General features: G+C 34.9%; 1 protein-coding gene and 1 long non-coding RNA gene across 2 annotated transcripts in view; one reads left to right on the forward strand and one right to left on the reverse strand.

Annotated features, from left to right (window-relative positions):
* The window catches only part of LOC135310069 (uncharacterized), a 121,280-nt gene that overhangs the window by 43,793 nt on the left and 60,594 nt on the right, over positions 1 to 16,893 (reverse strand). The gene's annotated exons all lie outside the window — the stretch shown is intronic.
* LOC128683976 (uncharacterized) lies at positions 5,593 to 6,598 on the forward strand. The gene has a single exon (XM_053770112.2). The coding sequence runs from the start codon at positions 5,641 to 5,643 to the stop codon at positions 6,379 to 6,381; it is 741 nt and encodes a 246-aa protein (XP_053626087.1). The 5' UTR covers positions 5,593 to 5,640; the 3' UTR covers positions 6,382 to 6,598.

Below are 16,893 nucleotides of genomic sequence, written 5' to 3' on the forward strand. Positions count from 1 at the left end.
TTGTAATGTAAAACGTAGGTACACGTTTTTTTTTAATAAAGTAAAACGCACGCTTTATTAAGATGCTCCGTCTAAAAACGAACGATACTTTTTAAAATCTTAGCATAGAGTTTCTATGTCAGAAAAGTTTTTAGGTCATCATTTTATGAATAAAATTAACTTCAGGAGTAAAATAATATATAACTTCTTCAACATGTAATTAAAGATTTATTCGTTTTCCGAGTTTTTTTTAATTCCTCGCAAATATAAAACGTCGTACGACATTATGTGCGCTTTGAAAATTACAATATCTGCTTTCTTGTAGCCCTCGCCTATGGCTAGCAATATCGCCTCGGCTGTAATTTTCAACTTATCATAATGTAGTATTTCATTAAGCCACCAATCCGCAATGGATGCGAACAGTAGGTTATATCGGCGTCCATCTTCTATTTCTACGTAAGAAAGGACAGTGGTAAATATGGTGACAATATGGTAATGATGATAATTATGTTTTGGTAATTAATAAAAAAAAAAAACAAATATTTTCGTAATAATTAATGAAATTACTGTGACAAATCAAAATCAAAATCAAATCATTTATTCAGAAATTAGGCCTTCACAGGCACTTTTTCACGTCATATTCTAAATTAAATGATGTTTACCAAAGCTACAAACTACTAGCATTCCGGAACGACCATTGCTGAGAAGAAATGCCGAAAGAAACTCATTCAAACAGTGTTGGTCCCTATCATGCCAGAAGGACTTAACCATTTTTTTAATATAAATTTATGTATATTTTTTTATCTGTAATATAACAATAAGTAAGTAAGTACACAATAAAGTACATGGTCAAAAGGTATATTGAAACATATTATGATTGTGATCAAGTGCTGATGAAAGGAAAAAAAAATATATACCTATATATATATATGTATAATTAACCAAACAAAAAAGCTTTTAATAAAATATGAAAGACAATATAAAACATATTAGATTCCGATTCAGATTAATTTATTGCAATGTCACAAGTGGAAATGTTAGATGTCACATAGATAACAAGCGAGTACAGGTGACGCCCCGCGAGGGCGCAGCAAACATCGGGGCAGCTAGATGCCATTTACTTAAATATTTAACATTGTTTGTTAATTGTCATGCATTCAATAATTAAATTATTAAAAATGATTGAAATGTTTAAAATTGAAGTCAGTTAAAAATGAAGGAGGGAGTCGAAGGTATCACCGATCGATTTGATCTTCAAAGAACTTACGAATGTAATAACATTTGTCCAAAAGAAAAACCTTGAGATGGTTAGTAAATATGTGTGGTTTTTTAATATTTTTATTGCCATATGATGAGGACTGGATCCAATTAATGCCATATTAGTAAGTGGTATTAATAATTTATTTAAATTTATTTATTAAGCTATCGCCTTTATAATTTTCAGCCTACATCAATCCACGGTTGGGTATATAAGCCTCCCATTTTTCGCGGCACTTTTTTCAGTCCCGTGCCAGTCTCAGCCATCGCTTCCCGTGACCCAAACAATGTCTGACCAGCAGCAAAGGTTTACCAACCAGTCTGTTGATATATGTTAGAATAAAATAATCGAAATAAGAAATGTGAATATATCTAGGTATTCTGACTCACTGGTCCTGGCAGAAGAGGCAAACTCAAGAAGTGCTGGCTTGAGGTTGTCACGTATGATATAAGACTGAATATGGCGAAGACCATATTTAGTTGTCAAACCAAACGCTTTATGGAAAGAGAGAGATAAAATTCGAATTATTTTTACCAATTTTTATTTAAATTTTTAGGCTAGTTATGCATCTAATTTTGTTACAGTCACAATCGAACTGTTATGTCTGTTTAATCTTTAATTTAATTTTTTTTTTCCTCTTATTATTGTAATCTGTCCGTTTATGATATTGAACAATATTTTTATGGTATCTAAGCAGCTGGTATTGGTCCAAATCCATTGACTTGTCCTCTCCATAAATCAGTACTTTTATTGTACTTGTTTGTATAAGATTCGAATCCATTGCATTATGAACACATGTCCAAGGGCGATTTTCTCTTTAGTCTGGAAAAAAACCACTCTCGGCTTCATGAGACCAGCTGCAAGCTCATTTAATTTATTAAACATTTAAAAATATTTTGCATATCCCAACTAATATTATTACACGTAATAATGTGAAAGTAAGTTTTTTTGTTACCTCTTCACGTATTATCTACTTAACCAATCTTCTTCAAATTTCTCATACATGTAGTTTTTTCAATCAATTAAAATTAAGTTCGACCAGTCGTACGCACAATTAACAACAATCTGAAAAAAGATTTAATTTAATATATATATTAATTATTTGATGACGTAATTAAAACGTCGGTGTTGCTGTAAATGATAATTTTTAATCAGTTAATGTCTGACGTCCATTCTGCAATTAGCTTGCTTAATGAGCGTGCGATTGAGAATTATTGTTTTGTGCTTTAATGTTGAGTTATTTGTTATCAATTAGTTAATCACATTTTTACATATTCATTGGCTACATTAGCAATGGTAAACCTGGATTTCGAGTTCCAAAATTCACAGCTCTGTCTACCCCGTGAAACATAAAGACGTGATACTGTATGTACAGTCTTCGTCACGAATTAGCGTTCGAAAAGTTATTTTAAATATTTACATTGAGAACAGAAGTTAGAAATTTACTAAATTACCTAATTGCTTTTGACATGATATTTATCAAAACGTGTGGTTTGGGTGATATAAAATAGGTACTATTAACACTATTAAAAAAAAAACCATAAACATGATATCTAAACCTAAAACACATAAGTGTTTATTTTTTAACATTCCAGAAAAAATCTACGATTTCCTATGCGAAGAAATACGTAATTAAAAAACTAGTTACTATATCATACAGCCAATATTTCGTGCAGAACTGCCTTAATCTTATTTATCTGGCTTGCAAAGCGTCCGCGGCAATTAAACGCATCCAGTGCCTCCATGTATCACGACTGTAATCCAGGGGACAGGATCATAATAACAAAAAACAATAAAAATAACGAATCGCCCCGCGAACGGAGCGCGAATCGAGAGGACGTGGGAAATCTGTGGAGACGGCGTTGTTTTAAATTTACCACAGGTTGACATGGTACAAACGTCGCCTGCATACCTTACTCTCATCTATATCTGTCGCCTAATAACAAGTGCTTGCATTGTTGTGTTCCCGTTAGAAGACAGGCAATGTAATTACAAGTACTATGATAAAATATATGATATCCTTAATGATGAAGTGACCATATACGATCAAGTGGGTCAAAATCTGTTTTGGGCAGTATGATGCATGCCCCTGAAAAAATGTCTTGTCAAGTGTAAAGGACTGAAGCGCGCATTTCTGTATCAGCGGTTAGCATTTCCAAACCATGTTACGGTGCTTGAATTTATTTATATAGCGAGTGGGAAAAACTGCTGAAAATATCTGCAAATGTAGTGAAGTTATCTTAATTTGATGATTATACGATAAAAAATATGGCAGTCATATTCATAGAATACATACAAAGTCTTCGATATAATAGACCAAATCAGCGTAGTCGTATCAGAGGCTGTTAAAGTGATACAGAAAGTTTATCGCCAAGCTACTGAGTGGTTTGGAAAATATTGATAGATATAAAAATCTTCAAACCCGTACGAAAGAAGATGCACAATAATATTAAAGACAACACCCTCTCCATCCATTTCCCCTCACTCTGTTCAAAATTCACATTCTGTTTGTGCTCATTCTTAATATGGGGCAAAATTGTTGGAAGAACAACAGTTTTTGTTGTATATTTTATGTTGTGTGACGCTATAACTCAACATTGTGACGCGTCTCCCGACTCGAGTATACTTCAGAGTTATTTATACTGGGCAGTTATTTTTATTTATATACATGCTTTATTGGGTTACTGCGATACGGACCGTTGCTCAATGTTTTTGGTTTTAGTTAAGTGGTTATTATGATATGAATATCTTGGCTTGCCAGTATGTTTCGGGAGCTTCCTGCGGATAAATTTGCGGCAAAAACATTTATTTGCTAAATATTTAATTAGCTATTTTAAATTGTGTTAATTATAACAAAATAACATATTAAAAAGCGATGCAATGATACAAAAGAAAGAAAAAAAGAACGCCTTAGTTTTTAATATGTACATTTTTTAATATAGATTCATTAGATTATAAAAAAATTAATAGCTATTTTTAAACCTAAGATCTTTAGGTCTTTAAACCTCATAGGTTTAAGTTCTATAAATTGTCCCTCATTTTGTGTTAATCAGTACAAAATATGAGTCAAGATTATCTAATCGTATTATAACATCCGAAAAATAAATATCGCAATAATACAATGTTGGAAACAATTTTAAACAACTTTACAGCGCACAAGTGATATCAGATCCTCTCATTAGGACCGCGTTATTTTTGTGTACAGTCGTCTGCATATAACTTTATCAGGTCAATAATTTATTTTGTTCTGTCTGGTATGGTAACTAGGGATGCCGACAACCGTGAGTGGAGATGGGAAAGTAGCAAAGCGAACACATACATATATATGATATATAGTGCATGTATAGTGTATAGTTATATATAATGGTTATTATTGAAGCCTTTAGGCGATTTTATAAAATCTGACATCAGTTAGCAGTGACATAATCGATTAGAAAGAAAATATTGGGTGATTAATGCTCGGATCCAAATATTCGTATTTCAAACACAAATATTAAAACCACATTTATATGACCACATTCATTTATATTTATTTTATTTTATTTCATATTTTAAATGGTCGACTGTACCAACCAGCATAAATACACCGAATGTTCATTTGAAAACGATAATGAAGCGACACCCGGTCGTTGTATACAAAAGGTGCCTTGTTTATGTCATGCCGTATCTGCGCACGACTGTACTTATGTAAATCCCCATTATGTATGAAAATATAGCTAATTAGAAAATAAGAATTTATAACGATGTTACATTGTGCTGTTGTGTTTCTGTTTATGCTCACTCCAATTGGTAAATATTCGGGATTGGATGGGTTATATTCTATATGAATGTAAAATGTATGAATGTAAAATGGAATAACTACTTACAGATTATTACTAAATTAATATGTATGAAGTAAATAACACGTAATGACATTAATACACAATGTAAGATTATTTTGCATGTGCAAAGTTACATATCTTTTTTGTTGTTAATTTTTTGAATCCGTCCACTCTAAACATAATAATTATGTTTATAATATTATAATCAGAAAAGTATCAATTGTTATGACGCAGTATTTATTAAACGTAAGTAGGTAAGTACTTAATTACAATATGTAGTGTTAAACTCGTCGAGATAACCACTACCTACTTAAATGTTTTCTTAGAAAGCGATTAATTGTATGCATTGCTTTTTGTGAAAATAAATTCTTTAAAGGTTTTTTTTTTAAATTATTACTAAATTACAACCATTGTTCAATAGACAGAAATTAAATTATTTAATCAATTTCTTTGAAAATACTGTAGCTTTTAAGCAGAGACAATAACCAATTAGCTAATGACGCGACACTTAAACTGTATTAATACGACAACTAAACCGAAATCATATCAGTCACTGCTATTACGCCGTCACGACTAGACACCATGTCAAGTTTACTAGATCCGGAAGCCATTTTGTCCTGCAACGACCAATGGATGAAGCTGGAAAAAGCCTGGGGTAACCCTGTAGACCTTGAAACAGATGAAGATATCACACCAACATTAAAGTCGGTCTTCAGCACGCTCGATTTGAAGAAAACTACTTTCGATTCTTCGTTTCTATTCAAAAAGGTGCGAAGGAAAGATGGAAGACAAATTTTAAAGAGATCAGTTTTGGATTACAAAGACTTTATCCACGATTTGGAGAACGATGTTCCAGACAATTTACCAGCGAAGCAGTTCTATTACATCAGCGGACAAATATTATCCGCGTTGTCAGTTGAAGAAATATGTGATCAAATTGATGATATATTCAAATCTGTTGAAAAATTATCATCAGCAACAAGCACGATACGGCAGAAGAAGAAAGTTTTACCAGATTTTGTTCAGTGCAGTTTTTCTATCGGTGATTTGTCGTTTGATGACACAAATGATTCTGAGAAGGAGAAATGTGATGATGATATAGACGGATACATTGATGAGGCGTTTGAACAACTAAATTCTACGATGGCAAGTCTAGGTCAAGAATTAGGTGAAGAATCTATGAAGGAAACAGTGACAAGTTTAGTTAAGAAATTTAGCACTATAGTGAAAAGTCCACAAGTTATTTGTAGTCCTAGAAGACAGAGGGAGTGTTCAAATAGATTTAAGGATTTAACCGAATTCTGGAAGAGCAGAGTTGATTAATATACTTGTGTAATGTTATGTTTATGTAAATTGTAGGTAAGTAATTTTCTCGATGTAAATTTTATTTGAAATGTTAAGAGTTACGTGATTAGTATATCAAAAATATCGTACAAAATGTAACGTTAGTCTTGTAGAATGTCTACGAAATAATTTATTAATTTATTATGAATAAATGTTGTTATTTTCTCAATGTAAACAATAAAGATATGTGATTATATTTTATGTTTAATTATCAATTATAAACTATCATAAAATGAGGGTATTTCCAAATTTGCTTTGCCATCAAGGCGTAGACAAAGAACCTGAGATTTTATCATATTTTCTTTTATCCCTCAATTTTATGGAAAATGTTATTTATTTCAGATCCGTATACGATACGTTTTGTCTCATTATGTCTAATGCCAAACACCATAAAGTAAGACATAGACAAATTGATTTAACTTTTTAGGCATGTTCTAATAGTACAAAATGACGTCTGCATGCGTTTTTACGCACGCTGAGTGGTTCGCAGAGCGTTTCGACAGCTGCGACAGCTGCTTTACGTTCCGTAAATTTTATTGAGCAAGGAATCATTTCCAAAATCAATCATACAGTACAGATAATTAAAGTCAGATAGTAAAATTAATTATTGCCTTTGTTTAAAATATGAGCAATTGTAATGACAGATCGCCCGCAGCGTTTGAAACGCTCTGAGACACATCCAGGTACACTTCTGTGCTGGTCTACCTCTGTCTAAGACAGTTATGCGTTAAACTGTTCGTATTCAGTGTACCGTCGAGTATCATTCATTAGTTAGTTCCTTCTGCGCCGGCATAGCGTCCACCTTACTTAATTACCTGAAGCATAAATAGAAATTCATGGTTCATTAACAAACAACAGGACACCGGCCAAGTTGGACGCTAAATCACGGCGTTTGCTGCGGACCGAGGTGGAAACACACGGGTCGATATTATGTCAGGAAAGGTCTGGTAACCGTGTTTCATTTCACGTAAGACCCTCAGCCATGAGGAACACGACTATGAAGAACGTCTGGTTTGGTCGGTATACAATCCGTGGTATTTGGTCAACACGTGTCTGTTTCAAGTGTGAAGTGTGTATGATTTATTTCTAGAGCGAATGTAGACTCGTTATGTTCCTAAATATTATGGATGTATGAAATGAGTATGTATACAATATCTGTAATAATAAAATTATTTTATGTAATTATTACAAAAATATTTCGATGTATTTAGAATATCTTTCTAAATGATCATTTCTGTATCGCATGATTTTTGATAGAAAAGCAAAATTGTATTAAATAAATCCTACTATGAGTTCCTTGGGTATATTGTCATGGGAATAATCACTCAAACGCTCAGCGTGTCCGCGCGCAATCCACTCCCGTACGTTCCGCTGGTGTTTCGCGCACTGACCGGAAGCAGAAACTTATTCCTTGTTCATGAGAGTTAGACACTTTGTCAATTTATGGCGCACAACGACGCAAGTCGGTGATCCGTCCCGAGGCTTAATTGAGCCACTTGAAGCATAACTATTGAGAAGTTATTATATACTCAAAAATATTCATGCTTACATACTTAAAATGACTAAGAATCACGCTAGGATTCTGTCTCACTTGAACATTTTCCTAGGTTCTTCTTCGACCGGTAAGCGTCGAAGCTATTTGCATGACGTTAAGCATCCCTAGTTATTAGACCTTTGGCACCACGTCCTTTTTGATGACATGGCTTGTCGTCAAGCCATGTCATCAAAAAAGACTTTTTGTCATTCTTAAAGGTTCTGTTTGTATAGTAAATTATGTCTTTATTATTATGTCATAAACACTAATAGGCAGTTCTATTTGGGTGTATTAATAATCAAATTATAATCTGATCCGACATTGACGAGCCCAACAGTTTTGTTAAATAATAAATTCAAAAATCCCCATTCATTGAAAGCGTTTTAAAACATACAACACAGATTAAAAAGCAAATTGGATCATTATCAAACATAATACAATTAACATACAGCAGTAAATTACATGTGCATGCATAAGCTTATCGATTTATGGGTCCCTGGTATCGAAACTTGCCTGCACATGCATGTTAGGACAAACTGCCTAAGTTTGTTAATAAATTTAAACGAGAGATATTTAGCGTTACTGCCTCCCAATAGATAGTCTGTGGTCTTGAATAGTGAGACATTATTGGTACCAAGTTTACGTCCCCCACTATGGTATGGATATTATGTCGATGTATAATCACTAAACAAAAGTCGCTGCCCTGTCTCTCTGTCGCTTTTGATACGAATTTTTTAATTAATTAATTAATATTAATATATTAGGACAAATCACACAGATTAAGCTAGCCCCAAACTAAGTTCGAGACTTGTGTTATGGGATACTAACTCAACGATACTATATTTTATAACAAATACATTATAAATAAACATCCAAGATCCCGGATCAATCAGAAAAAGATCATTTTCCATCATGACCCGACCGGGGATCGAACCCAGGACCTCTCGGTTCAGTGGCGAGAACTTTACCACTTCGCCACCGAGGTCGTCAGTAATAAATAGTGAAATATGTTTAAAGTATCATTTATTATGGTGTTACTCAAGAGAAGCCGGGATGGGCCACTAGTTTAACTCATATAGTACAGTCGTCGATATGAATATTCTGCCATTTTAGGATTCTAGATTTAATTTCATCAGTGGTCCATCTGAAATGGTGGTACTTTGTTGCTTTTATGTTATCCTCAGAAATCATATTATATTTCGGTGAAAACCGTACAAAAATCAGTCTGGTAGTTTTTGAGACAAAGACAGACAAAATAGACGGGGCGCAACCTCCTTATTTAATGTGAAGAATGTCAAAATCGTCACACATAATGATTACAGACAAAAACTAAATCCGCTGACCATTTACAGCATACTGATAGCCGCCGTCCTATGTCATCCTAATCTAAATCGGTCAATTACATGCATAATAACCCTTCCGATGAAAGTATCGTAATTACCAGAGTCCCGGCGGGGTCACATCGACCACGTCCCATAAACATGTCCCGTTGTCCCGTAATTTCGTCCCAGGTGCGCCGTACGTCTCCCGGTATGACGCCGCTTAGATAACCACTGAATTTTGATAATGTTAGCGCTAATGGGTTGTTTGGACCGGCACAATTATTTTTAATGGCCGTCTAGGCCCCGTATTGGTGGTTTTGGAGGGTTAAAATATGAGTGTGCTGTTTAATTTTAATCAGAAAGGTAAATAAATGCATCTAGTAATTTTATTTTATCTAATGATGAGTTATTTATGTACTAAATAAAATTTTAATTTTTATTTGTGTACGTATGCACACCATAAATAAAATTAAAATCTAATAAATTAAGTCAAAGAAAGATAACAAAAAAACTTTGATAGTAGCCAAGTTTGTTTTAATAAAAAAATTAATCTAAATAATAAAAAATTATCATAATGGGTGCATCTATACAAAAGACGTTTTTGCCAACAACTTTCAAACCGTGTTGACAGGTAATTATCTCATTATATACTAAACAAAACCTACATAGGGGCTTGTAAAAATTCATCCGCTGGCCGCAAAGTGTATAAAACGGACACAGAGGAACTAATAAACAGAGACGTTTCCACAGTTTATGACTGCCAGACTCGAGTCATGGGAGAGACGCCATGGAGTGCCCGATTTCGTTGCCCTGCGAGAGGAACTTCCCCCTGGCCATGATCAGCCCTGGCCCACTTGGAAGTCCCTAAACAGTTTGCGCACTCAAGTGGGCCGGTGCAAAGACAATCTGGCTAGGTGGGGTATGCTTGACCAGTCTCAAAACATGTGCGATTGTGGCTTCTCTCCACAACCAATGGCTCATCTCCTCGCATGTCCCGAGTGTCCAAACACCTGTACTCGGGCTGACTTGATGGCAGCTTCCTATGAAGCCATCGAAGTGGCTCGATTTTGGCCAGAATATATTTAGGTAGCACCCAAGGGAGCGTTGACTTGCCATCGACACGCAAAGAAAAATAAGTTTTTGATTAATGTGATTTAAATTAATTACATGACGTGTGACTTGTCCCTGAGCAAAGTGTTAAAGCACAAGATTCGCTTTCTACTTTTCTTCTCAACAGATGAGAGCGCAGACTTCATGTGCCTTATTATCAGCTTGTAATCTCTTCTTCTTTATTACGTATCGATGGCAAATTTCTCTTCATAGTCGTGTTCCTCATGGCTGAGGGTCGTGGTTATTACGTAGAATGAAATACACAAGAACTTTCTTGACATTATTAATGGAGTGATTTGCCATTGCCTTCTCCATTTCACACACAAGTCAATAATAATCAACCAGTGTGCCTCCTCATGATGTTTTCCTTCGCCGGAAGAAAGTGGTAGGTAGTAAAATGAAAACTACTATATATGAGTCAGATTTGTATTGATTTCATACAAACTCATGTGGCACGAGTAGGATTCGACCCTGGGACCTTTAGATCCACAGGCTTAAACATTACATCACCACCGCTTCAATACCGCTTCAATTTCGGTTGGTACAAAGGTAACCCGGATCCAAGACTATTTTCACTCATCTATTCACTTCTACTGTTGTCACATGAGTTTCGTGACAACTGTAATAAAACATCATAACTATTACAATAATGGAAAATATTGAATCAATTGGCTTGGATCTGGACTCTTTACAATTAGCAAAAGTGGTCGAATGCAACATTGACGAAATCAAAAACAATATTACACACAACAATAGAACGTTGAATATAATTTCCCAAAATATTCGCAGCAGTAGCTGCAATATGGACGGCTTTACAGCGCTTTTACAAGACTCCCAAATCCCGTGGGACATAATCATCTTATCAGAATGTTGGCTCCCATCTAACAAATATATACACGAACTTGAAAATTACGCATATGCCTCTACTTCTCGAAACAATACACAGAACGAAGGTGTGATCATCTACTACAGAAAATCCCTCAATGTAAAAATAGAAGAACCCCAGATTATAGATGCAAACTGTCTAACACTTAAATTAAGCCAATCAACTTGCATTTTAGGCATATATAGACTACCAGCCGAGAGAGATATCACAAATTTTCTAAACACGCTGGATAATACCCTCTCTAAATTATCAAATTTCCAAAATATTATTCTTTGTGGAGATATTAATATAGATCTAGTCCCAAATAGCTCTAACAATCGCCAAAACGAGTACCTAAACATGCTAGCTAGACACGGAATGCTATCTTGCCATACTGTCCCCACTCATGGGCGCACATGCTACGACCATATGATTACCAAAACGAAATTGGACGCAACTTGTCTCGTTGTGGAGTCAACATTAACCGATCACTATACAGTTTGCTTTAGCTTAAATCTAAAACAAATTCTCCCCCTTCAAAACAAAACTATATTTAAAATTGATTACAGTGTCCTAGACCCATCAATCCAGCAACTTGACTTTAGCCCAGTTCTGGACAGCCCAGACCCGAATACAGCCACCGACGTATTTTTAAAGACAATCAAGGATGTCATTGATAAATGCTCCAAACCTATAAAAAAGTCCAAAAGAAACACTATTTACAAACCTTGGATAACAAAAGGATTACTACGCTGCATCAAAAATAGGGACAACCTACATAAAAAATTCAAGAAGAATCCAGGAAACGACGTTATTACTCTAACATACAAACGATATAGAAATTACTGTACACAAATATTAAAAAATGTTAAAAGAAATTACGAAAAATCACAAATTAATGACTCCAAAAACAATACTAAACATCTCTGGAAAGTAATAAAAGATATAAATGGCATTAAAAGCACGCAGGATCACTCACCAAACCTAGTAAATGAAAAATGCCCAGTTAGCAGTGTCAATAACATAAATACTGTACTAGCAAATGTGGGTAAGAACCTAGCCGACCAGATACCTCCCAGTGACCCTGAGCCTTGCTCATCTAACACAGACATCCCTCTGGCGCCTACGCCACCTCACAGTTTAATGATGGCCCCAGTCTTGGAAGAAGAAGTTCTACAGATCATAACTGGTCTTAAAACTAAATGTGCGGTTGGACTAGATCAAATATCAAGTCAGATAGTAAAGAGGTATGCTATTGTACTGGTCAAACCTATAACCCACATTTGTAACCTGGCAATAGAAAAGGGCATCTTTCCAACGGCTTTTAAAAAAGCGCTTATCAAACCGATCCATAAGAATGGTGACAAAAATAATATTGATAACTATAGACCAATCTCTATTCTACCAACTTTGTCTAAGATCCTAGAGCGTATCATGAACAACCGTCTGGTCAAATTTCTAGAGCAAAACGAACTCCTATCCTCACGTCAGTACGGTTTTCGAGCAGGCAGGTCTACCAGCGATGCAGTGCAAGAGCTGATACACTCTATTATTTCCTCGTTAGATAAAAGGAAGAAATGTCTAGTCATATTCCTCGACCTGAAAAAGGCATTTGATACAGTCTCCATCCCTCGACTATTAATTAAACTTGAAAATATAGGAGTCAGAGGAGTGGCTCTTGCACTTTTTAGAGATTTCCTAACCCACAGAACACAGCGTACCAAAATAGGAGAGTGGACGAGTGAGGAAGTAGACATCACATGTGGCGTGCCACAGGGCAGCTGTGTCTCTCCCACCCTATTCTTGGTATACATTGATAGCCTGTGCCGACTTCAAATGGAAAATGGAAGAGCCATTACCTTTGCTGACGATACCGCTCTCTTCTTTAGTAGCGATAGATGGGAGGATACTTTTCGAGCGGCTCAAAAGGGTCTACAACTAACTAGCAAGTGGCTTACCACCAACATACTGACGCTAAATACTAACAAAACTAAATATATAACCTTTGCGCTTAAATCTAACCTAATTCCGACTACCACCCTTTCACTAACTGCACACTTGTGTAACCAAAGTACCAAAAATTGTACCTGCCCACAGCTCGAAAGAGTGGATAAGCTTAAATATCTAGGAGTCGTTATAGACCAAACACTCTCATTTAGACCTCATTTAGATTCCCTCTCTACCCGACTACGCAAACTTATCTACATCTTCAGATCACTTCGACACATTTCGGACAAAAAAGTTTTGAAAATGGTTTATAACGCACTGTGCCAGTCGCTTGTAAACTATTGCATCATCTCTTGGGGCGGGGTCGCCCAAACAAACCTACTAGTAGTTGAAAGAGCTCAAAGAGCCATTCTCAAAGTAGCGGCGGGACTCCCTTTTAGGTACCCGACGGTAGAGTTATATAAACACTGGGACGTACTTACTGTCAGACAGTCTTTCATACTGTACACTTCACTCAGACAACACTCCCAGCTCACATATGACCCGAACAAGTATAGAGGTAGGCGGACTACACCATCAGTTTGCCAAATCCCCCCCCTCAACACCGCTACTGCAAACTCTTTTTTCTGCTACCTAGGGCCATTCATCTATAATAAACTAAATAAATTAATAAACATATACCCCCTTCATAAATATAGTTGTAAAAAAGCTATAGTAGCTTACCTCAAAAAACTGGACTACAATGAGACAGAAACTTTTCTTCATCCAATCAGCTAAATCTAAACTAAAATTTAATTCACTTTGCAACTAACCTTACCGTCTAAATCTACTCACCACTCAAATGCTATCTCCGACCGAAATAATACCTTCTACCATACACAATACACTCACACACCCATAAACACCTCTCACACACTCAACTACAACTTGACAGCCTATATACATTTAAATACTATGTAAATACTCCTAGGAATAAAATAGGATTATTTAGCTTGTTAGTTTATAATAAACAACACGTATTGAAACAATACACGACATCAAGTATGCCGAGGGCGGGGGCCTAGTTACCTGTAGCACAGGTCCTTAGGGACCAATTTCAGGAACTAGGCTCTTCACGAGAATACAATGTCAGTATCATATAAGTATATCCCAATAAGTGTTAATTAGTTTGTAAGGACATTTTTTGTGAAGAGTAAATAAACGTTTTTATTATTATTATTATTATATTAATATGGCATTGGCGATAGCAAATTTACCAACGCATTATTAGATAATACGAAACGCATTATAATTTGTTTGTAACTTTTTTATTTCTGGCGTCAGTGCATATTTACGACTGCGTGCACGTCGTTAAAATATACATAAATTTATATTTAAAAAATGGTAAGTCCTTTTGGCATAATAGGGACCAACACTGTTTGAATGAGTTTCTTTCGGCATTTCTTCTCAGCAGTGGTTGTTCCGAAATGCTAGTAGTTTGTAGCTTTGGTAAACATCATTTAATTTAGAATATGACGTGAAAAAGTGCCTGTGAAGGCCTAATTTCTGAATAAATGATTTGATTTTGATTTCGTTGCTCATCTTAATGTTGATATGAATTGACGGTCACACACCACTTGAAAATTGGACGGACTGAGTTCAACTCCAAGTGGCTTAGTCTCTGCTAGTAATCTCCTCTGTGTCTGGCGCACACCTGCACTGGGGCATGTTTATGTCCCGGTATACGTCGCACGTTTGTCATCATTATTTTTTACTTAGCACGACGTGCTAATGTGGAGTTCTTTACGACATGTCGTGGCGTGGATAACCGGAGATCGGGAGAGTGTGTTTAAAAAATATATTGGTACAATATGAACGGTTTGTTGCCGTGGTCCACCCGGCTAGTTCACTTAGGTGCCATAGTATATATTATTAAAAAGATTAAATTTATTTATTTGACGACCTCGGTGGCAGTGGTAATCCGGGTTCGATCCCCGGTCGGGTCATGATGGAAAATGATCTTTTTTTGATTGGCCCGTGTATTGGATGTTTATCTATATATGTATTTGTTATAAAATATAGTATCGTTGAGTTAGTATCCCACAACACAAGTCTAGAACTTACTTTGGGGCTAGCTCAATCTGTGTGATTTGTCCTGATAAATTTATTTTATTAATATATTTTCTGTAGTATTCTCTTTTAAAAAAGTTCTGTGCAAATGTTTACCTCTGTTTGCATTTTGTAGCTATTAAGTTTTTTGTTCGATTGGTATATATAACTGAACAATTTATTTTTTATATATTTTTATTCAATAAGTTACGGTATATATATAAAAGTAGTAACTTATACATATAATCTTATTTCTAAACACATAGACAAATAAAAAAATTAAGTATCGCTGATCAAGTTGAAGAAACGAAACGCAAAGACAAATGAGTCTTTATTTGTTACTATAAAAAACAAAAGTACAAATTCATATTCCTAGGAATTTACAAGAAGATTGGTTGATTTGTAACAAACTTACATTCGCATTTATAATATTAGTTGGCATTGCTCAACCTCATCAATGATTGATAATCACATTTATATTTTTAATAAAATTTAATTAGTTTATTTGGAATCTATGGTGAACGTTGTGTATACCTGTCATTGGTGTTTACATTAGAACTTCATTTTATGTGCTTTGTGTCGAATGTTGTATGTAAATACTGTTGGTGTACCTTAATAAATAAATAAATAAATAAATAAATAAATAAATAAATAAATAAATAAATAAATAAATAAACAAACGAATTAACAAACAAATAAATAAATATAACAAACAAAATCCGGTCGGGAAAACGTGTCCGGCGATATACCTACAAAAGATAATAAAATACCATAGACCAACAAAAAATTTAAAAAATATAAATTACACACGAGTATCTATAAAAATTGTTATCATAAATATAAAAATCATAAAAATTGTACGCAAACTAGATGAATTAATTCGTGAAAAGTGTCTACAGATGAATTTTACTTTGTCATTTATTAACATTACAGATATAATAGCTTACAAATAATTTTACGCCGTAACAATAAAAAAGCACTCACGTCCCACCATTAGATCGAAACCAATAGTAAGTACAAGAACTGTGCATTAATCATTTCATTGTTGGAGTAGGGTGACAACGACTCAGCCTGTATTGTGGATTTGTTGACAGGGATCACGTCCCGGCGACAGCCGTCCTATTCTGGCTTCCCACGACGAAAATATACTTACTGGTCTTACTCTATCCCCTTCGTGATTATAGAAGTAGAATGAGATGGAAATATAAGGATGAATTTGAGGTTCGAAGTCAGAATAGGGATGTAGGGTGTAGTCAACAATTGTAAATGAATGGACAAGAGACAAAAGGCGGTCTCCTTTGTACTAATGAAGAATGGTCACTCGAACTGTTGTGTTAGTGTGTTAGGCATTAGATTAATTTGCCTAGTGGTGGGTCGTCAAATTAGGTATAATGATAAATCAAGGCTATTGTCAAAGGTGTACGGACTATTTATAAAGTTGGACTTTAAAATGGACCTTCGACGCAAACCCTTCCTAGAAATATAAACCCCTTTGGGAATGGAAATTGTTATTGCATCTGCAAATTTTGAAGAAATTATTCATATTGATATTTTTGATAGAGACTGAATGTTCAATTCAATTTGAAAATACTATAAAAACTAGTAAGAAGTAATTCGACATATTT

This window comes from Plodia interpunctella, chromosome 3, assembly GCF_027563975.2.
Source record: "Plodia interpunctella isolate USDA-ARS_2022_Savannah chromosome 3, ilPloInte3.2, whole genome shotgun sequence".
Classification (NCBI taxonomy): domain Eukaryota; kingdom Metazoa; phylum Arthropoda; class Insecta; order Lepidoptera; family Pyralidae; genus Plodia; species Plodia interpunctella.